Source organism: Danio aesculapii, chromosome 5 (genome assembly GCF_903798145.1).
Source record: "Danio aesculapii chromosome 5, fDanAes4.1, whole genome shotgun sequence".
Classification (NCBI taxonomy): Eukaryota; Metazoa; Chordata; class Actinopteri; order Cypriniformes; family Danionidae; genus Danio; species Danio aesculapii.
This window is the reverse complement of record NC_079439.1, coordinates 7,141,326-7,166,464: the sequence shown is the minus strand read 5'-3', so window position 1 is coordinate 7,166,464 and position 25,139 is coordinate 7,141,326. Positions and strand designations below refer to the sequence as shown.

Genomic DNA, 25,139 nt, shown 5'->3' with positions numbered 1-25,139 from the left:
TTAATATGGACAAACATAAAAAAACACTTTGCAAGTTCCTGACATTTTGTGCAAGAAAATGTATTCTCCTGAACTGGATAACGGACAAAACTCCTACAAAGTCTTTATGGCACAGGGTAATACTTGAATATGTACCACTGGACTACTTAACTTGTGTCTTACATGGCAAAGATGTTTTATTTCATGAGAGGTGGGATCCATTTTTGTTACATATGGGTTAAACATAACCTCCATAATCCACAGAGGGTTGATTTAACAAGGTCAGATCTTATGAAGGTTTGTGGTGCATGAATATGCAATATCGCAAATTTTATTAATGCCCCCCTCTTTATTTTTATTTATTTATTTATTTTATTTAATTTTTTTAAAATTTTTATTTAATTTTTATTTTATTTTATTTATTTAATTTAATTTTTTTTTCTTTCCCCCGCACGTTCTGTTCACTTGTTTGTTGTTGTATCTGTATTGCTTAAAAAATTAATAAATACATTATTAAAAAAAAAAAAAAAAAAATACTCTTAGCTGCTGACCAAGGGTGCACCTCGCTATTAGTTCTACTCGATCTTAGTGCGGCATTTGACACCATTGACCATGGTATCCTTATTAATCGCTTAAAAAGTCTACAGGTGTCCAGGGACAGGCCCTACAATGGTTTAAGTCATACTTAGCTGACCGTTACAAGTTTGTGAATATTAATGGACAGCCTTCACAAATCAGCCCAGTAAAATACGGGGTCCTCAGACTATGCAGAGTCACTGATTCGATCCAAGACCAACGACGAGATGATCCCAAGGTTTCCATATCCTGGACCTGGCCGAATCCTGAGCAGCTACTGTGGTGGTCATGGAGGAGTGGAGAACATGAGACTGATTCCTGTGACGCTCCAGAGACAGACGAGTCTTCGCTGAGGCCAGCTTCCAGCCTCCGCCGCTGAGACTGCAGCTCTGCACAAGACGTTTGGCCAGCGGAGAAATTAAAATGATCGTGCCCAACTGAGCCTGGTTTCTCTCAAGGTTTTTTTTCTTCACTTCCGCCATTAGTGAAGTTTTTTTCCCTCACCACTGTCGCCACTGGCTTGCATGGTTCGGGATCTGTAGAGCTGCGCATCGTTGGATTTGCTCTTCAGTGTTTGGACTCTCAGTAGTGATTATTAAACCACACTGAACTGAGCTGAACTGAACTTAAAACACTACAAACTGAACTACACTGATCCTACACAATCTACATTGTATAAGCGCTATACAAATAAAGGTGAACTGAATTGAATTGAATTAAAACCTGCAATTTATTGGATCTCAATTGCTGTATTATTGTGACATATTCCAAATAAAAAAATATGTTGTGTAAGACATACAGGTTTTTTAGGTTCATGCAAGCTTTGTGTCCCACAATGCAGGCTTATGGTTACAGAAGCAAAAAAAGAAAAAGGAGAGAAAGGCTCACACCTGCGATCTCAATGTCTGCGTCGCTCTATGCTCCACTGCCAAGAATAAAGGGACCACTGTTTGTGTGCCATTTAGGACATGGTTGATGCACGTATGATGAGATGAGGTGAAAGTGCATTGAAGGTCAACATGGGCAAATGTCATTTTATTTTCATGCACTTTACTTAGCCTTATTGTGCACAGGTTGCAGCAAATAATTCAATAAATAAAACAATAATAACTGTGCAGAGACAAACTAAAAATAGCTTTGGAATCAGACAGAGTGGTTTAGAATTTCATAACACAATATAACAAAATAAAACATCACAATATGGCTTTGTGCAACTGTCAAATCATGCAATATAATAAAAAAATAATAATAATTATTTTTTCAGAGTGAAGAGTTATTCATATTTGGCAGAAACCTTTAAATACAAAACTGTAACATGCTAACTTTTGTAAATAAAGGAAGCATTGTTCAAAATGTGTGCCCAGGGTATCATTGTTGAGAACAGAGAAACATGCACCCTGGACTGCAATTTCAGTGCGCAGTGTACATTTTTGACAATCTCATATGTAGGCTTGTGCCGGTATTCGGTAATGCGATAAATCACGGTAATGAATATGCACGATATTGTTATCGCGGGCACTTCAAAATACCGTGAAAAATAATAGCTCCGAATTTATATTCTTAGAACGCGCCTTAGCTTATTTTCCATCAACCGCTTGAAGAAACACTGCGTATATGCTGCGCAGAACTGATGCGCACTCTGATGTAAACAATCCCCACATGTAGAATCATTGTGTGCACGCAGTGCGCGCCGCCGCTGCCACCGCTCTCTAATCCTCACACGAAGAAGAAGCATGGCGGAAGGAGAAACACTGCCGACAATTTATCCCCCTTAAAAAAAAAAGTCAGAGGTTTGGAAATATTTTGGGTTCCAAAAAAATGCAGAGGGATTGCTGATCGAAGACGGTTTCCCTTTGCACATTCACTTTGATATAATTGCTCAAGTTTACTTTTATATTGTGTATTGTTTTATTTATATTTATTTGTATTTAAATGTTTGAAGTACTTTTAGTTAATTAAAAAGTTATTAAAGTTACTAAGTTCACGAAACTGAAGTTTTTTGTGTTTTTTTTACCTGTTTCTCTAGTAAAATTACAATATCGTGATAATACCGTATACCGTGATAAAAGCTCAATCAATTAATCGCAGCATGAAAATGTGATACCGGCACATGCCTCTTCATATGTTACTGGGGCACGTTTTCTCATACATAGCGTATCTCATAAATCCATCAGAGGACAATGTATACATGTCTTGCTGTCTCTTGGCCAGTTTTTACTGTGCAGTACGGAATGCTTTTATGGTCATTTCCATTGTCAAAAGGTACCAAAAAGCAAACCGTACCGTACCACTTTTTGGGTACCCTTTGCGAAGGGTACCTAGCACGACAAAAGGGTACCAAAAGGCGGAGCTAGATTCACAGCTGAACGCTATTGGTTTACAGAGAAACATCACTAGCGCGTACAAAAGCCAGGAGAACGAAAACAAAAGACAAAATACACAGCCGAGACATTATATCTTAATAATTTATACATATAATAACAAGCCAGGGTCGACACGAGCTCAAACAAACCTTGGCGTCGTCTTGATGAAAATGCAGAAATTTGTACTCCGAGCCACATATTTCTCAGTTCTCAGAAATGCATCCCTAAGCACATTTACCCACAAAAGGAGGGTTGACAGGTAAGGCTTACAATCAGCCACATCTATTTAAACAATGCATTCTAAAGGGGGTCACTTCTAAATTATGATGGGCTATGTAAAATACTTGATAACATTATAAGTGGAATTATAAAATAAAAACCGGTTACATGACTATTTTAACTCAAAATAGACTATCCACCAAGTCTGTCTTCATCACACTATACTTTACGTGTTAAATGACCGAAATATAATTACCAACAGAAAATGTCAATAGAGAAAAAGTATCACGTTTCCTAATGAAAATACAAAAATAATTTATACATATAATAACAAGCCAGGGTCGACACGAGCTCAAACAAACCTTGGCATCGTCTTGATGAACAGCCACAAAGCCAAGAAGAACAAAGCCTGCTGTGTCCTGTTTTGTTTTACGAGCCGGTCTAAGAGTTTGAGCGGTTTCACTTTATCAAGAGAGCTTGCGATCGCTCACAGCGCGTCTATATGTGAAATAACGAACTTCTTAAACTGATGATAATAACACGCGCGTGGCTATTGAAGTGCTTCTGACATCCGATCCTTTCAGAAATGGACAAACGCGAGAGTGAAGCATGAAAAACAAAGGAGAAGCTGGAAAAAACAAAGGAGCAAATGATTCTTTCAGCAACCTAAAACATGAGCAAACTGCCATGATTAACTATTATCATCACCTTTTGGACTATTATGAACGGAATTACTTTCTAACATAGGGTTACATGTGCTGGTGAAGATTAAAGATGCAGATGAAAGGTTTGCACTGACTGTATAATTATTAGTGTTGTTTTTGAACCCAAATAAGTCCTTAATGTATGCTGCGAGCAGTTTTTCTTTAATCGGTAACATTTCGGAGACTGTAAGGGTCTGTATGTGTTCATATATGTTCATTTATTTATTTTATATAATTGCAGACGTTACAGTAGGCTATTTTGTACAGTGATTGACCTGCAGTTATAATCAAATCATGTTCATAAAAAGGTTAGTAATGAACATTTATACACATACACAAGTATTTATGTGTATAAAACATCTGCTTTGTGAGAAGTGCTTCTCATATGATATGTAATCGACCAGTACAGCTTTACTTTGACATTTCCTCAAGCGAGAATGACGTCGAACGGTAACTTTATGTCGTACACCACACCCACACCATTGGTACTCTTTTTGCAGTGGAAATGCAAGCCTGGTAAAGGTGACCCGTACCGAATCGTACTGTACCACTTAGTGGAAATGGGCCAATAATGTCTCTTTTCCCAAGAGCTCAGCCTCCCAAGTCTGGCACTATTCTTTGGGGTTGAGCTACCGTGCAAACCTTCCCATATATCCGGATGGAGGTAAGCAGTTAGCAGTACCACCCCATGTTGTTCGTTTTACACACAAAATGCAGACATATGTACTCCGAGCCACATATTTCTCAGTTCTCAGAAATGCATCCCAAAGCACATTTACCCAAAACAGGAGGGTTGACAGGTAAGGCTTACAATCAGCCACATCTACTTAAACAATGCATTCTACAGGGGGTCACTTCAAAATTATGATGGGCTATGTAAAATACTTGATAACATTATAAGTGGACGTCAGAGAACAGTACAAAATAAAATAAAAACCGGTTACATGACTGCTTTAACTTTAAATAGACTATCCACCAAGTCAGTCTTCATCACACTAAACTTTACGTGTTAAATGACTGAAATATAATTACCAACAGAAAATGTCAATAGAGAAAAAGTATCACGTTTCCTAATGAAAATACACTTCAGGCACCCTATTTATGCCAATCTGCATTAGACGGTTTAAAAGGTGCCTGTGATCACAAGCAAACAGACGCTTTAAAAAAGGACACACGCATGACAGACACTAAAGTGCTGTCAGGATGAAACTACAAATCCACTGCTAAAAATAGGTGTGTGTGTGTGTGTGTGTGTTTAAAAGACTGAGGCTTTGCCCAGGCATCTTGAGTCATTTCATGAAAATAATTTGTTCTGTTCAGAATCACATGGCGATTAGCTCATGCAAGACTCAAGTTGCAATACGAGACCCAGCACAGTTATAGATAAACACACTGAACATGAGACAATAAACACCTACAGAATATCCAGACTATTGAATAATGCTGATAATAGTTAACTGAAAAGAAACCAAAACCAAAATTTATAACCTATGAAATTTCCCCATGTCAGTTATGTTTTGTATGTTGTAATTCTGTGAACACTTCTCCTTTGAAAACGTATTACAGCGTGTGGACAAACTGGGCACTTGAGATTTTCCATGACATTGCTGAGTGCATTGTTCATATGCAAAATTGAGGTAGTGTTTAATTAATCTAAGTAATTAAGGTTTTGATTTTAGGTCATATTGCCCAGCCCTACTAATCCAAACTACAGTACTACCATAAACACATTTATTACACTACTTCAAATTACTACGGTTTACTACGGTAAATATAGGAATATTTATACATAACACATTAATATGCGAATACTGTGCATGATTTTAATGTTCTTTATCTCAGTATAGCAAAGGATTTCGACAATATTCTGCACTTTACAGCTAAAAGTTTCAGGCCAGGCTCATTGGAAATATGCATCTCAGCTTCCACTTTTGTGAAACACAAAATACATAGCTCTGCATATGTATTGTTGCACGTTTCATGTGACAAATCCACTGGAAGGCGATGTTTACATTGTTGCAAATCTGAAATACATTGCTAAGTAGTGTTTCTCAACCATGTTCCTGGATGACCACCAGCTTTACACATTTCCATGTTTCTTTAACCAAACACACCTGATTCAGCTAATCAGCAGAGCCTGAAAGGCCTGTAATGGGTGTGACAGACAAAGGAGACATCCAAAACATGCAGTGCTGATGGTCCTCCAGGAACATGGTTGAGAAACACTGACTTAGTATAGCTTTTGTTGTTCGTTTCAGATACACATCTTTTTGTACCCATCCACAAGCATGCAAGGCTTGTCATACAGATAACCAGATGAGCAAACCACTGACCTAAACCCTTCTCTAAACCCAATCAATGCTGTTTTCAAAAGCAAACATAAGAGAAAAGTGCACTGTAACAACGTAGCTTTATCTTATTTCAGATTGCTTTTATCTCCTTTATGAAAGCGTGATTCACCGGAATCGAACTCTAGCAACGTATTATAAACGTAAATATCATTAGTGTGAAAAGGAACAAAAGTTGTTGGCATCATGCTGCCCCAGAGAGTTTATTTTACTTACAAACTGCGTTCAAACATTTGTTTAAGTATGTTTTTTGTGCATTTCTAATGGGCATGTGTTGGAAAGTTTACAATGCAATATTGACAATTGCAATGCAATGCTTAGGGGTGCACCAATCCCGATACTTGGATCAGATATTGGTTCGATACCGCATATTTTTGCTGGATCGGGTATCAGCCAGCTGGTACTGATCCAAATGCGATCTTGCGCGTGTGCTATATTCTGTGTAATTTATAAGCCAACAAAAACTACGAAGGTAGCCTATTATAAAGCTCTAGAAAGTTGTCATGTAGGCCTACTATATCCCAAACGTTCTGAAGTCATTCTATTGTTTAATGTGAAGTACAGATGAATATTCACGTGTAAATTCATGTTTAGTTCAGTGCTTTCCTCCGCTGCGCCTGTCAATAATTTTCCATTCACTATTTAAACTGCGTGGTGCGTTAATTTATGAAAAAATTAAAAACTTTCTCCAAGACTATTTGTTCCTGTTAGTTTAAATAATCAGTAGAGAAATACATTTAATTTTGCAATAAATGGTTTAATTTTGACCCGCAACATGGATTTCATTGCTGTTTCTAAATCATGTTGCGCTGTGTCTGTTAGATCAGCAGATCGCCTTCGCAACACTGGGGTACAGAGGGTTATTACTTGCTCCTCACACACAAAGTAGGCCTACCTGAAGCTTTAAATTAGAACTTTAAATAACTTTAAAACAAAGGCTCGATAATCCATTGAACAGATCCTCAACGCACTGATTTCTCCCCTTTGTGCTGCTGTTTCGGAAGTGTCTGCAGATACCGGAGGGCGGCGCGCCGTGTCCCAGTGATGCACCGGCTGTGCAGACTCGATGTGCGTCGCTCCTTAACATTATTCTCACAATAAGTTTCTATTCTCTCATCCTTCCGACTGAGTTTATTCTTCCGAGGGAAATACTTTCAGTGCTGCGAATAGTTTGTGAAGCCTGGCTCACTGTGGTCAAAGTAGTTGATTAAATTAATAAAAGTGAAACTGACGGGCGCAGTATGGGTTTGTCATTAACAGAAAATGATTTCGCCTAATGTAGGCTACTCTGAAACTGTGGATATCTCACTGTAATTTTATTCATATTAATATTTTATTTAACAGACCTGTTTGTCAGTTTGTAATTAAAAAGCACTTAATGCCTAAGCATATAAGCGGACCTTGTTTTGAACTTCACCTCAAATATTCTTGTTTATTTTGTAGATAACTGACCAACAAAAACACATTAAAATAACAAACAAATTATACCAAACGAAAATAGTTTCAAAAAGATAATTTTTCAGACAAAAAATGCGTTCAGTTTCTCACTCGCGGCGAGTTTAGGCGAGGGAATGTTTATTAAGTAAAACTGGCCTCAGATGGTTTAGTTTAGTCTGCTTCAAACCTGCAGGAAAATATCAGGCTTTGCTAAAAGGCAGATTATTTTACCAACGATTAGTGCAAGTAGTGGTGGCCCTTTACAGAATTCAAAGAAAAATCTTAATATTAAAAAAGGAAACATAAGCTGGACCACAACAGATCAATGTCATAACGAATGCTCAAATAATGTAGCCTAGTTTACAGCAAGCATCATGTTTTCAGTTAGATTGTGCCATCTGTCATGTATAGTAGGTCTATAGGTCTGTTATTTTTACTAAAGATATATGATTTGAGTTCAGCACCAGAGCTGTAGAAACTGTATTATGCTTGTTAAAAAAAATGGCACAGTATCGGGATTGGATCTGTATTGGTCGATACTCAGAATTTTGGTATCGGATCCAAAAAAATGGTAGCGGTGCATCTCTACCTGCTGTTGACTTAGGAATTGCAGTCTTGTGCATTGTGGATTGCAACTATTGTATGCACAAATTTGAGCTTTGCATATGTTAAAGCAATTGAGATCACATGCTTCATGCTTTCACTGTTAAGGGGGCTTATGCATTACATTCTAAATCTGTAACTGGACTGAATGCAAAATGAGTCAATATGTTTTTGATAAATGGCATGCACAAACACCGCAGAGCTGATGATATCTAGCTCACTCATATCTTTCATCTTGATGTCCCCTCTAGCTATGATACGCATGCTTTACCCCACACTGTGAGAGACCTACAAGAGACTATGCTAACATTCATTCATACATGCATGCATTCTCCTTGGCTTAGTCCCTTAAATATCAGGGTTCGCCAACAGGGAATAAACTATTCCAGCATAAGTTTTCCCTTCCAGCCACAACCCAGAACTGGGAAACACCCATACACTCTTGCATTCGCACGCAGACACTCATACACCATGGCAAATTTACTATTCTAAAATATATCAGTGTGATCTGGATGAAGTACAACACTAAATACACATTAGCCAGTTTGCTGCTTCTCAGCCACGTGCAGCATAGGAAACCATGACAAAATGCACACCTGGAATTGATTTTCACTGGAGGTTTTTTATATTTATGAGTGGATTTCTACAATCATGTGCTGTCTATTTATAAGACAAAGTCAAACATCAAAACATGTGATTTTGCTCTTGTATATTAGTTCTGTACACTACATTGTATACTGTTCAACACATTTTTAGATCACAATAGGGTATATGCCGAAGCATGCTAATAGGACTTTGAATTTGCCAGTAATCTGGGTTAATCATTTCCGGTGAAGTGTGTGCCAATGCAAAAATAGGCGCATTTAAGGTCAGTTTTCTTTAAAAATCAGCTATCTCCACTGTCTGAGTGATATCCGATATAAAGTGTGGTTCAGATTGTACACGAAGCACTGCATTAAATAACATGTCCCCCACCATTACTTTATAATATGAGCATTTATTTTCCCCATTATATTCAAAGGAGCATCTTCGCTAGCCTGCCGATACTGACGGTCGTGTGCGAGTAAATGGCTTTTTGTCTCGTTTTACGCTTGAACAATTAAATAAATGCCAAAGTTTATTTAACTGAATGTATTTTAATTACATTACAACATCGATCCTGTAAAAGGAACCATATAAAATGGAAAAAAACTCACAATAACAGGTCACCGGAAGTTTATCAGTATGGGAAAAATACTAGCTTGGCATATACCCTATAATACATTTTACCATGATTTACAGAACACATACTAAAATATAATTCAGAGTAAGAACATTTACAGCTTATAAACCCAAATATCTAGTCATATTTATAAAAAGATTCATCTGATGACATATGAAAATACTCCATTTAATAGTGCAGCCCTAAAATACAAGCTGTTATTTTAAATATTTAGTCCTTGCAAAAATCCTTCAACCTTTAAGCTTCAACCTTCAATTTGTCTGCAAGAAGTTATTCATCATTGAATATATAATAAACTACTATAAATGCTTTTATTTTATACATTTTAATAACTTATACTAAGAAAGTGGTTAAGTTTTATGTCATCATATTTATGTCTTTATAATTATGTTATGGTGTCATATGTTGTAATAAATATGGACAAAACAAATGTTGGGTTGACTTTTTTTTTTAATTTAATAGAAATTTCACTTCTCATCTCAAGCCAATGATTGGGTTTGTCTATATTTGACCTAATATTTGTTTATGTCGTCATATTTGACCCATATTGATATAATTGTGACAATCGTGTTATGCTAAATGACGATGCAACATTATTTCACCTATAATTTCACAATTTCTTTGGCACAAAATTTATTTTTAACGAACTGAAATCTTGATTTTTTAAAAAATAAAAATCTTTCTGCTTACATAAAACAATTTGATATTAAAATGGGATGTAAGCTAACTACCCTTTTCAAACTAATAAATACACTTAAAAAAATGCTTGGTTGTAATAAACCAATGTTGGGTCAAATAAGGATGGACAAACCCAACGTTCAACCCAACCTTTTAACCTAGATTAAAATTACTTTAAAACTGTTAAATGCTAAAACACAACTTGTTTAAAAATACGCCAAAGTAATTCTGTTACTGAGCAATTCCTTGCAATTGTCAAACTGGCAACGAGAAAATACGTTTTCACCAAAATAGTGAAACCGTTTCTAAGTTGTTTGTGTATGCTTGTATTTCACAGTACTGTAAATACTCAAAAATGTCTCTGTCAATGTTTTAAAAAGATTATATTTGATTTTTTTTTTATATATTTGAAGTGCCACAAGTACCAATGTCACACTGGTCACACCAATCCCAGAGAAACACCCACCCAAACAAAGCTTTAATTCCTAAATTGGAGAATTTTAAAGTCACATCAATCAGCTGGTTTGTCTATAAGCTGACATACGAGCCATCTGCTGATGAATCATGGCTTTAAAACGCTCCAGTGTCCCCATATCTGTGGTTACACTCAGTAAACAGCGGTGAGTTTGGTAAACTGATGACCTTCACGGCCAATCACAGTCATTTCTGTTGAGCATCTGAACACAATGGCAAATCAGCACTGTTTATGAACGTGCTCAACAGTGATTATGACAAGCATTTGATATGTTTTTTCTTTCATAGTTAAGACAAAGTGTTGTGCATGAGAATAAATGTTTAACAGTGTCCGTATACCTTCTCTAGCCTATATAATGTTGAATATAATGCAAGAGGGACTCTGATAATGACAAATGTTTCATTTTAGCAGTGAAAAAAAATGGTTTAATAATGTTGACAATGACAAATGACAAGCACATGTCTTAAACATAATAATTCAACTTCAGACCAGGACAAATTTAAAAAGTCTAGTCAAGTCCACCATTCCAAGTCTATGCAAAAATTTGCCATTTTAACTAACAGACCTACACAAAGGCCTAATATTATTGCTGTTTTATCATATGTTTGAGAATAATAATAGCCCACTCACTTTAACCTTTATTTTACACCTACAGAATCATGAGAACATCCTGATCTCAATTTTAAGCAAAAAAATAAGTAAAAATAGTGATTCTCATTTTAGCCAGAATCATGCAGCCCCAGTGAACAGATGTTTAAATATACTGTTAACTTATAGACCACTTTGAGGGATGTAAACAATAACAAAGGTCCTAACGTATTCCTGTTTTACATATTTAATTTCTAGAGCTTCAGAGAAACCAAAAAGCTCTGCATGTTGATAAATATTATTATGAAAGCTGTTTTAATGTTATGCTATAATAGAACTGCCTCTTGTTACAGTTATGAAATAGTTTGATAACAAGCAGCAAATGTTCATGGGCCAAAGGCATCACTACATTGAAAGTTTCACATTGAAACTGTGGTACGAGGGCTTCCTTCTAGTGGTACGCAGGATATTCGCCAAATAATAAATGAACACACTTTTAACCCTTTACACCAGGGGTTTTTAAACTGTGGGGCGCACCCCACCAGGGGGCGCCAGCACCTATTGAGGGAGGCGCGAGACATTGAGGCGTGCACTCGAGTAAATTATGATGACAATTTTTATGCGTTTACTAGAGGGAATAATATGATTAACATTAAATCCACAGATAACTATCAGGCACCTTGTCAGGAATTCGACCACAGATTAGCATGTTGTCCTCAGAAACAGGCTCAGCCATCACACTGAATCAGGTAAGCTGTATATTTGTTTCAATGTAATTAATTCTACGCACTTTAAACGCTGCAAGTAATATGTGAACGGCGTTTGCACATGCATTATAATTTTGGCTCGAGGGCTAGTGAAATTGGACAAATTGGGGGGGGTGTGTGTCCTAAAAGTTTGGAAACCCCTGCTTTACACAATAACACGGAGACTCATGTGATCAGACAGCAATGGCTGTTCCCTGAAGCATATGATTACACAGGTGTGCTTAGAATGTTTACTTAAAGGGCACCTATGGTAAAAAATCTACTTTTCAAGCTGTTTGGACAGACATATGTGCATGTATGGTGTATAGACTGTCATATTGGGGTGATATAAGCACACCCAGTGCTTTTTTTTTTCAATTTAACAACATAAAAAACAGTGGACCAATTGGAGCAGTTTTCAAACCCACCGCAACTTTACGTAGGAGAGCGATCCAATATTGATTGACAGGCGCGTCATCATATCCTCAGTTTGTTGATTCACGTCCGCCATTTTTAGCGTGAGTCGAAGCGATATCACTAAAGGAACACGCTAACTCTATTTTTAGATGCAAGGCTCATTGGGCTCAACACAAGAGCAATATTCTCCACATTATCGCTCTAATCTGAATTATTGGTTGTATCTTTAGGTAGGTTTGCAAACGTGTACTTCTCATCGAGTCTACCTTATACTTCAGCCATTTGCATTTCTCGCGATCCCAGAAGCTCCCTGTGATCTTAACTAGCATGCGTTTTAGAATTCTAAACATAGGTTTCTCTCAGGGTACACTCAAGTCGACGGCTGGGCGCCGCGGACCGCTGCAGAAACCTATGTTTAGAATTCAAAAATGCGTGGCGTGACGATTCGGGACACTTCATGCTTCTGCCGTGCCACAGAGAGTGTCTGGTGTGCCGTATCGCGGCTTCGAGCGGCGCATCCGGTGCCTCAGTCAAAGTTAATGGCACAAAGTTCATGGCCCCGCCCCCTTGTTACGTTGGCGGGAAGCCGAAACTAATTTACATGTGAAGCAACACACCCATAAATCAGCGAACTGTGGACACGCCCCCAACATGACACTTTTTAACACATTATAATAAAAAAATCTGAATTGTGTTTTAAACTGAAGCTAAACTGGCACACTCAGAAGAACCATAATATTAATATTAAATCATAAAAAAGAGGTAAACTATGTGCCCTTTAAGTGCATCATCAGATGTAAAAAAATCAGTCCGCTTGGCGCAGAGCCAGAGGCGCGCAGTGCCTGCAGAGCAGATACACACATGCTAGAGAAGCCCTTCTGCAGACCAGTCCTGCTGTGTTGGTACTTCAGTCACTGAAAACTCAGGAATTCCCCCATGCTGCATCATTCGTAAAATAATTACAAACGTGTTCAAATGTTTGCTCGTAGTTGTGTAAAATAATGCATGCTTTCCAAATAGAAAGCTATTTGTTTTGTAAAGCAGCGTGGCTTTCGGTTTAATTCGTTACCTCAGATTTAGGCTAATTAATTTGGATGGGATTCAAACGGCGCGACACACAGAGCACAGACTCGAGCAACTTTGCCATTCTTGAAGCTTAGAGGTACAATATAATTAAAGTTAGTCTCTGTGTGCACAGACGGAGGATCCCCGAATTGTACCCGAGTCTGCTTGAAAACAGTGCGCATGATTCATTTGATCATGATCTCATTCGCACCAAATCACAGAAATACCACACGTATGAATTGGTCAAGCAATGTGTACAGTTGCAATCAGAATTATTAAACCCCTGAATTATTAGCCACCTGTTTATTTTTTCCCCCAATTTCTGTTTAACAATGATTGTTTCAGCACTTTTCTCAACATAATAGTTTTAATAACTCATTTCTAATAACTGATTTATTTTATCTTTGCCATGATGACAGTAAAATAATATTTGACTAGATATATTATAGACACTTCTATACAGCCTAAAGTGACATTTAACGGCTTAACTAGGTTAATTAGGTTAACTAGGCAGGTTAGGGTAATTGGGCAAGTTATTGTATAACGATGGTTTGTTCTGTAGACCAGTGTTTCCCAACCCTGTTCCTGGAGGCACACCAACAGTACATATTTTGTATGTCTCCCTTATCTGACCCATTCGTGTCAGGTTTTGGGGTCTTTTCTAATGTTCTGCTGAGTTGATTCAGGTGTGTTTGATTAGGGAGAGGTTGAAAATGTGTACTGTTGGTGTGCCTTCAGGAACAGGGTTGGGAAACACTGCTGTTGACTATCGAAAAAAAATCTGCCTAAAGGCGCTTATAATTTTGTCCTTAAAATGGTTTCTAAAAAAATTTAATGCATATTCTAGCCGAAATAAAATACGTAAGACTTTCTCCAGAAGAAAAAATATTATCAGACATACTGTGAAAATTTCCTTGCTCTTTTAAACATAATTTGGGAAATATTAAAAAAAGAAGAAAAAAAAATTCAAAGGGCGGCTAATAATTCTGACTTTAACTGTATATGGGCAATTCCATGCAAATGTCAACCTTGCCATGAAATAAATAAAGTTTTCGCCAAAATAGCAAAACCGTTTCTGCGTTTTTTTTGTGTAGGCTTGTATTTTACAGTGCTTTAAAATACTCTAAAATGTCTCTGTCAGTGTTTTCAAACAATTATATTTGATTTACCAAAGTCACACACGTGGCAAATTCACATCCGTCACATCCATAACAGAGAAGTGTCACATCCAGAACGAAGCTTTTTCCTCATAAACGCAAAAATGTGAAATCAAATAAAATCAATAATGTTTATTCTGTAGTGATCCAACTCTTATCCTTTAGATTAGCATCATTTCTTTTGGTTTGTGCAGTTTAATTCACAGAATTTCTACAAAGTATGCTGTCTACTGTAAACTTGCAGACTTTTTAGGTCTCATCCGTAACGCAAGCTTATTTCCCTCATTTAAAATATAAAAAATGTTTACAGATTGATATTTTTCTGCTCCCACAACTCTATGACTAGATGTTTTGAAAAATATAAACAGATATTTCAATATAATGTTAACATACTTCCTCTGTCAATTTATGTTTTGAGATTTTACTACAAACGTCACAATCAAAACGTTGGAATTGCTCGTATGCGTCGCTCGCTTTTCTGACACACAGAGGCCTACTGCAAATAACGAGCAGCAGAGCTAATTTCTAATTTAAATATGTAATTCCAAATACAAGTTAACGTTTAGATTTCAAAGATTTACAAAAATCTCATACTGTATGTACATTCAACTTATATTTCAAAATGTATAATAAAAAGTGTGTATATATAGCCTGTATGTGTCATGTCCAAGTAACATTTCCAAGTTTTGATGAATAAGCTACTATACAAGTGCAGCAGTTTTCTTTTCACTTTTTAATAACAGTGGCATTTTAATTAACTTTTAAAAGCACATTTTAATCTAAATTCTGAACTTTTTTTGTCTGCAAGTATAAAGTTAACGTTCAAACTATGTATTTTACATTTTATGAATGAGTAATTTTCATTAATAAATTTGAGTAAATGGTGATTTATTTGCATATATTATAAAAGCACAAATAATATTAAAATCATCATCTATCACTCAAAGAAAACTAGTCATTTTCACGATTCATTCAAGTGGTTTTGGTTAAAAAAACAAATATGAGTAAATGGTTGTGGATTAACTTAAATTATAAAAGCACATTCCATTAATAACATTAAAATCTCAATCTATCACTTAAATGTAGTAATTTTCAATTTTCAAGTCTTGAAATTTACTTTTTAATAATATGTGCAATAGTATTACCACTATTTTTTTTAGTAAATAGCACATAAGATTTTTTACAGTGTATTTATAATGTTTAAAGTGGCTGACAATAATACATATTCTTAATAGGAATTAATCTTCCTCGTTTGTGAACTGTGCAGTGCTGTAGCTGCTTTATTAGGCCTACTAAATCACTGTATTTCAAAACTGGTCGTTATGGTGGTACTTAGAGAGACTATTTTTTTTTTTAGGTGGAACTTTGTTTGAGATACGCTGGTCTACACAATCTCTGTGATTTTTTGTTTACATATTTTATACAGCAAATGTGACATGCATAACGCTGGAATTGCTGTGCTGATATTTTGGCATTACAGCAATAACAAAGTCCTGGTTAATTTCTGATCCTGGTCCCACGTTAATGTCTAAACAAATGCTTGTGGCTGGTCGTCACAGATGAACGAAAATAACTATACTAAACAACGCGTCACTCTCAACCCAGCAGCCTCGAGGCACTAATATTGAGATTAGTTAGATTAGGCAGTGCGGCTCATTTTCTCATCGCCCCGGGCAACAAGTCAACAAGTTACAACATCAAAAGCTGTAGATAATGGGATTTACTACCCAAGACAGACTTTTTATTTCTAATTTTGACAAAGAAGTGTATTGGAAACCATGTATAGCAATCATATCACTAAAGAAAATGAAAACAAATGCACAATACAAGACAAACAGCAAGTTTTAGAGTCATAGTTTACACAAAAATGAAAATATGTCATCTTTTACTCATGTTTTACTTGCTTCTTTCTTCTGCTAAACAGAAATTAAGATATTTCGAAGAAAGCTGGAAACCTGTAACCATTGACTTTCATTGTATTCATCTTTCCTACTATGGAAGTCAATGGTTAATTTCAGCATTCTTCAAAATATCTTCTTAAGTGTTCAACAGAAGAAAGAAACTCATAAACATATTTGGAACCTCTTGATGGTGAGAAAACAGTAAATTTTAACTTAGCTAGTAAGTGAAGTTTGGAGGACGGGTGTGAAATGACACTTCACTGTTTTGTTGACACATTTCAGAAGTTACAAGCAGACAGGAACTATACATGCATATCAACCAGCATAACGCCTATACAACTTCTGTATTTAGGGGTAAACATAGAGCTCAAAGCAAGGGTCTAATATTAATCATGTACCTTCGTGTTACAAGAGCAGCTGTGAAGAGCATTGTGGTAAATTTGGTGTTATATTCGCACATTCGGGCACTCTCCTCAACAATATGAATTCAGAGAAGTATTATTAGCAAATTCTCAATCATATTAGCACAACAGTTTCCACACACTGTTAATTAAATAGTGCTAATGTTGTTTTAAAGTCATACTTAAATGCAATTTCATACCGAGTGTTCAAAGTAGCGTCACAAGTTGTCACTGTTAAAAAGAAAATGTAAGAATATGTGAATATAACACCAACTTCGACTCAATGTGAATAATGAATCAGGCTGACTCCTACAACCCATTAAGAGACTACAGAAAACAGATTAAAACACGCGAATACATCGCGTAAAACCAGGTTTAAATCGCTGCAGAGAGTGTGTTTTTCAGCGTGTTGCTGCAGTCAAGCATCGGCGCGCGATGACGTTGGCAACAGGAGCGCGCTCCATCCGCGTCTTTAGCGTCATTTTTGCGCTCTAGCGTCTCGTCAAACTTCTCATTTCACGATTTTCCGATGTCAAACGTTAAAGGAGATCATGCTTACCTAGATCGTCCATGTTTCTCGGTGGTTCTGGGTCGATAACGGGAGCAGGAGCCCGCGATTTACCGCTTGCTCTGTTTCGTGGCTCGTCTGTGCTCCGCAATTGCACGCGGAGAAGTTTTCAACTAGTGCACGCGCAGCGCGAGCCCGTGAGGAGTCGGACACGCGCCCGCGCTCTGGCCTGTTGACCGTAAGCGAACTATTAAAAAGAAAAAGTAAAATAAAATAAAACCGGACATGATGAATGGACACATAACAATTGCTCAAAATATATACTTGGTGTTCGTAGCTGAATAATTATGGAAGACGAAACCTGCAAAAACTATAAATAAATAAATGTGCAAATATATAAATGAGTAAATAAATCTATAAATTCTGCATAAATAAAACAATAAATAAATAAATATGCACAAATTTAAATGAGTAAATAAAATTATAAATTCCTGCATAAATAAAATCATTAATAAATAAATATGCCAGTATATAAATAAATGAGTAAATAAATCCATAAATTCCTGCATAAATAAACTAATTAATAATTAAATATGCAAATATATCAATAAATGAGTAAATAAATCCATAAATTCCTGCATAAATAAACTAATTAATAATTAAATATGCAAATATATTAATAAATGAGTAAATAAATCCATAAATTCCTGCATAAATAAACTAATTAATAATTAAATATGCAAATATATTAATAAATGAGTAAATAAATCCGTAAATTCCTGCATAAATAAAATCATTAATAAATAAATATGCCAGTATATAAATAAATGAGTAAATAAATCCATAAATTCCTGCATAAATAAACTAATAAATAAACAAATATGCAAATATATCAATAAAAGAGTAAATAAATCCAAAAATTCCTGCATCAATAAAAAATGCAAATAAATAAATAAATGTATACAAAAATCCACAAATTCCTGCATAAATAAATAATTAATAGCGCAGGCAGGTAAATACTTAAATAAATTACATGTTGGTGGAATAAGAAAATGCTAAACTGAAAGTTTATGCAGGACTGTATGACTTTATTTACTCATTTATTTATATATTTGCATATTTATTTATTTAATATTTTATTTATGCAGGAATTTATGAATTTATTTACTCGTTTATTTATATATTTATTAGAGTATTAATTTATGTTTTTTGCAGGTTTCGTCCTCCATGAAGAATACTTTTATTTATGAAAAAAAATATTTTAAATAATACAGACGTTTATTTCTAATATAATTAATTTATTGAGTAATATAACTTAACATAATTTACAAATATTCCTAATGGATTGTAACATTTAATTTAATAGCAAAGAAATACTCAAACAGTGAATAAAATTATGTGTATAAATGAATATAGCATATTATTTCATTAAATTATCTCTTTTTTTTTTTTACAAATATTACAAATAATGTATGCTTATGTTTATCTTTGTTTGGCAAAACCACTTTTTATTAAATTCATTTATTCATTCATTTTCTTTTCAGCTTATTCCCTTTATTAATCTGAAGTCGCCACAGCGGAATGAACCGCCAACTTATCCAGCATATGTTTAACGCAGTGGATGCCCTTCCAGCTGCAACCCATCACTGGGAAACATCCACACACACTCATTCACACACATACACTCCAGACAATTTAGCTTACACAATTCACCTGTACCGCATGTCTTTGGACTTGAGGGGGAAACTGGAGCACCCGGAGGAAACCCACGCCAACACGGGGAGAACATGCAAACTCCACACAGAAATGCCAACTGATCCAGCCGGAGCTCGAACAAGCGACCTTCTTCCTGTGAGGCGATTGTGCTACTCACTGGGCCACCGCGTTGCCGTCTTTTATTTAAATAATACATTAAAATAATACATATAAAAATAATAATTAACTCTGTATGGTGTGTAAAATTATATTGTGTAATGTGTAACACGTTACAAAAAATAACAATGGGTGCTGATATTTAATTTAATAATAAAATATTCAAACTTTAAATGTGAATAAAATTCTGAATATATACGAAATCATAATTGTTTGTGCATGTAAAAATTAATAAATAAAAAAGATATATGGATGTTGATTGATTTAATAATAAAATGTTTATTAATATTATAGGCCCACTAATAACACTTATAATAACATACAAAACATATATAATGTACTATAAAATACATAATTTGCATATAAAATAATAAAATCTAATTATATATGTATGAATTGTGCATTTTACTTTTATCAACATTTTTATAATTTAAATAATAGAGTATATATATATATATATATATATATATATATATATATATATATAAAGATCATTAATAATAAAAAGTACTAATAAAAGACAAAAATCAATCAATAAAAAAATCTAAATAAAATGAAGTGGGTTTGTCCATCATTTTGCAAAATATGAATAAATAAATCTACTGTAAATGTGTGTGCATGTGGGTGTGTGTGTGTGTGTGTGTGTGTGTGTGTACGTGTTTTTGTGACATATCAGGACACAAATCTGTATAATGACATGAGTATGACACAGGTATTACAAAAACGAGGTGAAATAGGAGGACATTGGTGACGTCCTCGTTTCTCAAAAAGCTTAAAAATCCCACAAGATAAGTTTAATCAGAGAGTAAAGCTGCACACTGTCTCCTGTGATGGTTGGGTTTAGGGGTAGGGTGGGGTGAGGGCAATACAATATACGGTTTGGACCGTATAAAATGAATGGAAACCTATGTAATGTACCCACTTTTCACAAAAACAAACGTGTGTGTGTGTTTCTGTTTTCCTTCTCTTTCCCATGTGTTAATCTCATCTGGACAGCATTAATACCCCATGAAATGTCGCCATATATCATCCATGCCATATATATATATACCACATCAGCCTTTACATTACACATTTTTATTTTCCTGTAAGGGTTGGGCCCACAATGTAAAACAAAACTGTAAAATGTACAGTAACTTACTGTAAATTTTTGGTTGCTAGTAATACTGTAAATTTCTAGGCACATTTTAAATAAATAATTACAATTGTGCTGTATTTTTACAATACACTTGTAATTATTAATTTACAGTCTTACTGGCAATTTTAGTTAATATTGCAATAAATTGTAACTATTCATTTACACGGAGCTTGTAAATTTACAGCCTTACCAGCAACCAGTAAGTTACTGTACATTTTTACAGTATTTTTTAATTATATACAGTGCGCTTGTATTTACAGTGTGATGGTAAATTTACAGTCTTACTGGCAACCAAAATTGTCAGTAAGTTACTGTAAATTTGACAGTAAATTGTAAATATTACAATGTGCTTGTATATTTGGAGTCCTAAATTGGCCATAAGTTCTAAAATCTAATTATTAATTTATAGCACGCTTGTATTTACAATGTGATTGTAAACTTACAGTCTTATTGGCAACGAAAATTGCCAGTAAGTTACTGTAAATTTGACAGTAAATTGTAACTATTAGTTTCCAGTGTGATTATAAATTTACAGCCCAAAATTGCCAGTGAGTTACTGTAAATTTGACAGTAAATTGTAACTATTAGTTTCCAGTGTGATTGTAAATTTACAGCCCAAAATTGCCAGTAAGTTACTGTAAATTTGACAGTAAATTGTAACTATTAGTTTCCAGTGTGATTATAAATTTACAGCCCAAAATTGCTAATAAGTTACTGTAAATTTGACAGTAAATTGTAACTATTAGTTTCCAGTGTGATTGTAAATTTACAGCCCAAAATTGCCAGTAAGTTACTGTAAATTTGACAGTAAATTGTAACGATTAGTTTCCAGTGTGATTGTAAATTTACAGAACAAAATTGCCAGTGAGTTACTGTAAATTTGACAGTAAATTGTAACTATTAGTTTCCAGTGTGATTGTAAATTTACAGCCCAAAATTGCCATAACTTGCTGTAAACTCTACAGAAAATTTTAATTATTAATTCATAGTGTGATTGTAAATTTACAGCCCCAAATTGAGAGTAAGTTACTGTAAATTTGACAGTAAATTGTAACTATTAGTTTCCAGTGTGATTGTAAATTTACAGCCCAAAATTGCCAGTAAGTTACTGTAAATTTGACAGTAAATTGTAACTATTAGTTTCCAGTGTGATTATAAATTTACAGCCCAAAATTGCCAGTGAGTTACTGTAAATTTGACAGTAAATTGTAACTATTAGTTTCCAGTGTGATTGTAAATTTACAGCCCAAAATTGCCAGTAAGTTACTGTAAATTTCACAGTAAATTGTAACTATTAGTTTCCAGTGTGATTATAAATTTACAGCCCAAAATTGCCAATAAGTTACTGTAAATTTGACAGTAAATTGTAACTATTAGTTTCCAGTGTGATTATAAATTTACAGCCCAAAATTGCTAATAAGTTACTGTAAATTTGACAGTAAATTGTAACTATTAGTTTCCAGTGTGATTGTAAATTTACAGCCCAAAATTGCCAGTAAGTTACTGTAAATTTGACAGTAAATTGTAACGATTAGTTTCCAGTGTGATTATAAATTTACAGCCCAAAATTGCCAGTGAGTTACTGTAAATTTGACAGTAAATTGTAACTATTAGTTTCCAGTGTGATTGTAAATTTACAGCCCAAAATTGCCAGTAAGTTACTGTAAATTTGACAGTAAATTGTAACTATTAGTTTCCAGTGTGATTATAAATTTACAGCCCAAAATTGCCAATAAGTTACTGTAAATTTGACAGTAAATTGTAACTATTAGTTTCCAGTGTGATTATAAATTTACAGCCCAAAATTGCTAATAAGTTTCTGTAAATTTGACAGTAAATTGTAACTATTAGTTTCCAGTGTGATTGTAAATTTACAGCCCAAAATTGCCATAACTTGCTGTAAACTCTACAGAAAATTAATTATTAATTCATAGTGTGATTGTAAATTTACAGCCCCAAATTGAGAGTAAGTTACTGTAAATTTGACAGTAAATTGTAACTATTAGTTTCCAGTGTGATTGTAAATTTACAGCCCAAAATTGCCAGTGAGTTACTGTAAATTTGACAGTAAATTGTAACTATTAGTTTCCAGTGTGATTATAAATTTACAGCCCAAAATTGCCAGTGGGTTACTGTAAATTTGACAGTAAATTGTAACTATTAGTTTCCAGTGTGATTGTAAATTTACAGCCCAAAATTGCCAGTAAGTTACTGTAAATTTGACAGTAAATTGTAACTATTAGTTTCCAGTGATTATAAATTTACAGCCCAAAATTGCCAGTAAGTTACTGTAAATTTGACAGTAAATTGTAACTATTAGTTTCCAGTGTGATTATAAATTTACAGCCCAAAATTGCCAGTGAGTTACTGTAAATTTGACAGTAAATTGTAACTATTAGTTTCCAGTGTGATTGTAAATTTACAGCCCAAAACTGCCAGTAAGTTACTGTAAATTTCACAGTAAATTGTAACTATTAGTTTCCAGTGTGATTATAAATTTACAGCCCAAAATTGCTAATAAGTTACTGTAAATTTGACAGTAAATTGTAACTATTAGTTTCCAGTGTGATTATAAATTTACAGCCCAAAATTGCTAATAAGTTACTTTAAATTTGACAGTAAATTGTAACTATTAGTTTCCAGTGTGATTGTAAATTTACAGCCCAAAATTGCCAGTGAGTTACTGTAAATTTGACAGTAAATTGTAACTATTAGTTTCCAGTGTGATTATAAATTTACAGCCCAAAATTGCCAGTGGGTTACTGTAAATTTGACAGTAAATTGTAACTATTAGTTTCCAGTGTGATTGTAAATTTACAGCCCAAAATTGCCAGTAAGTTACTGTAAATTTGACAGTAAATTGTAACTATTAGTTTCCAGTGATTATAAATTTACAGCCCAAAATTGCCAGTAAGTTACTGTAAATTTGACAGTAAATTGTAACTATTAGTTTCCAGTGTGATTATAAATTTACAGCCCAAAATTGCCAGTGAGTTACTGTAAATTTGACAGTAAATTGTAACTATTAGTTTCCAGTGTGATTGTAAATTTACAGCCCAAAATTGCCAGTGAGTTACTGTAAATTTGACAGTAAATTGTAACTATTAGTTTCCAGTGTGATTGTAAATTTACAGCCCAAAACTGCCAGTAAGTTACTGTAAATTTCACAGTAAATTGTAACTATTAGTTTCCAGTGTGATTATAAATTTACAGCCCAAAATTGCCAATAAGTTACTGTAAATTTGACAGTAAATTGTAACTATTAGTTTCCAGTGTGATTATAAATTTACAGCCCAAAATTGCCAATAAGTTACTGTAAATTTGACAGTAAATTGTAACTATTAGTTTCCAGTGTGATTGTAAATTTACAGCCCAAAATTGCTAATAAGTTTCTGTAAATTTGACAGTAAATTGTAACTATTAGTTTCCAGTGTGATTGTAAATTTACAGCCCAAAATTGCCATAACTTGCTGTAAACTCTACAGAAAATTAATTATTAATTCATAGTGTGATTGTAAATTTACAGCCCCAAATTGAGAGTAAGTTACTGTAAATTTGACAGTAAATTGTAACTATTAGTTTCCAGTGTGATTGTAAATTTACAGCCCAAAATTGCCAGTGAGTTACTGTAAATTTGACAGTAAATTGTAACTATTAGTTTCCAGTGTGATTATAAATTTACAGCCCAAAATTGCCAGTGGGTTACTGTAAATTTGACAGTAAATTGTAACTATTAGTTTCCAGTGTGATTGTAAATTTACAGCCCAAAATTGCCAGTAAGTTACTGTAAATTTGACAGTAAATTGTAACTATTAGTTTCCAGTGATTATAAATTTACAGCCCAAAATTGCCAGTAAGTTACTGTAAATTTGACAGTAAATTGTAACTATTAGTTTCCAGTGTGATTGTAAATTTACAGCCCAAAATTGCCAGTAAGTTACTGTAAATTTGACAGTAAATTGTAACTATTAGTTTCCAGTGTGATTGTAAATTTACAGCCCAAAATTGCCAGTAAGTTACTGTAAATTTGACAGTAAATTGTAACTATTAGTTTCCAGTGTGATTATAAATTTACAGCCCAAAATTGCTAATAAGTTACTGTAAATTTGACAGTAAATTGTAACTATTAGTTTCCAGTGTGATTGTAAATTTACAGCCCAAAATTGCCAGTAAGTTACTGTAAATTTGACAGTAAATTGTAACTATTAGTTTCCAGTGTGATTGTAAATTTACAGCCCAAAATTGCCAGTAAGTTACTGTAAATTTGACAGTAAATTGTAACTATTAGTTTCCAGTGTGATTGTAAATTTACAGCCCAAAATTGCCAGTAAGTTACTGTAAATTTGACAGTAAATTGTAACTATTAGTTTCCAGTGTGATTGTAAATTTACAGCCCAAAATTGCCATAACTTGCTGTAAACTCTACAGAAAATTTTAATTATTAATTCATAGTGTGATTGTAAATTTACAGCCCCAAATTGAGAGTAAGTTACTGTAAATGTTACAGTAAGTTGCAATTATTAATTTACAGTGTGCAAACCAAAATGTACAGTATTTTTTACAGTGCATATAATAACCTGTTTTTATTGTCAAAAATACATTATGGCTAGGGAGTGTCCCTGTAAACCATGTATACTGTACAAGTTTGTGTGTGTGTACTTTGTGGGGAACTGTTGGGTGTCATTAGACACTGGGATTTCCATGTTTCGACAGCTGTGAACTGGCTGCTGAAAGCTGCAGGG

At 34.4% G+C, this 25,139-nt stretch overlaps 1 protein-coding gene across 1 annotated transcript in view; it reads right to left on the bottom strand.

The window, feature by feature from the left end:
* The window catches only part of pxna (paxillin a), a 100,946-nt gene extending 83,387 nt beyond the window's left edge, over positions 1-17,559 (bottom strand). Inside the window, exon 1 of the mRNA XM_056457299.1 lies at positions 17,439-17,559. Within this exon, the coding sequence (XP_056313274.1) occupies positions 17,439-17,451 (13 nt within the window). The 5' untranslated portion in view covers positions 17,452-17,559. The remainder of the gene's footprint in view (positions 1-17,438) is intronic.
* Between the last annotated feature and the right edge of the window lie 7,580 nt (positions 17,560-25,139).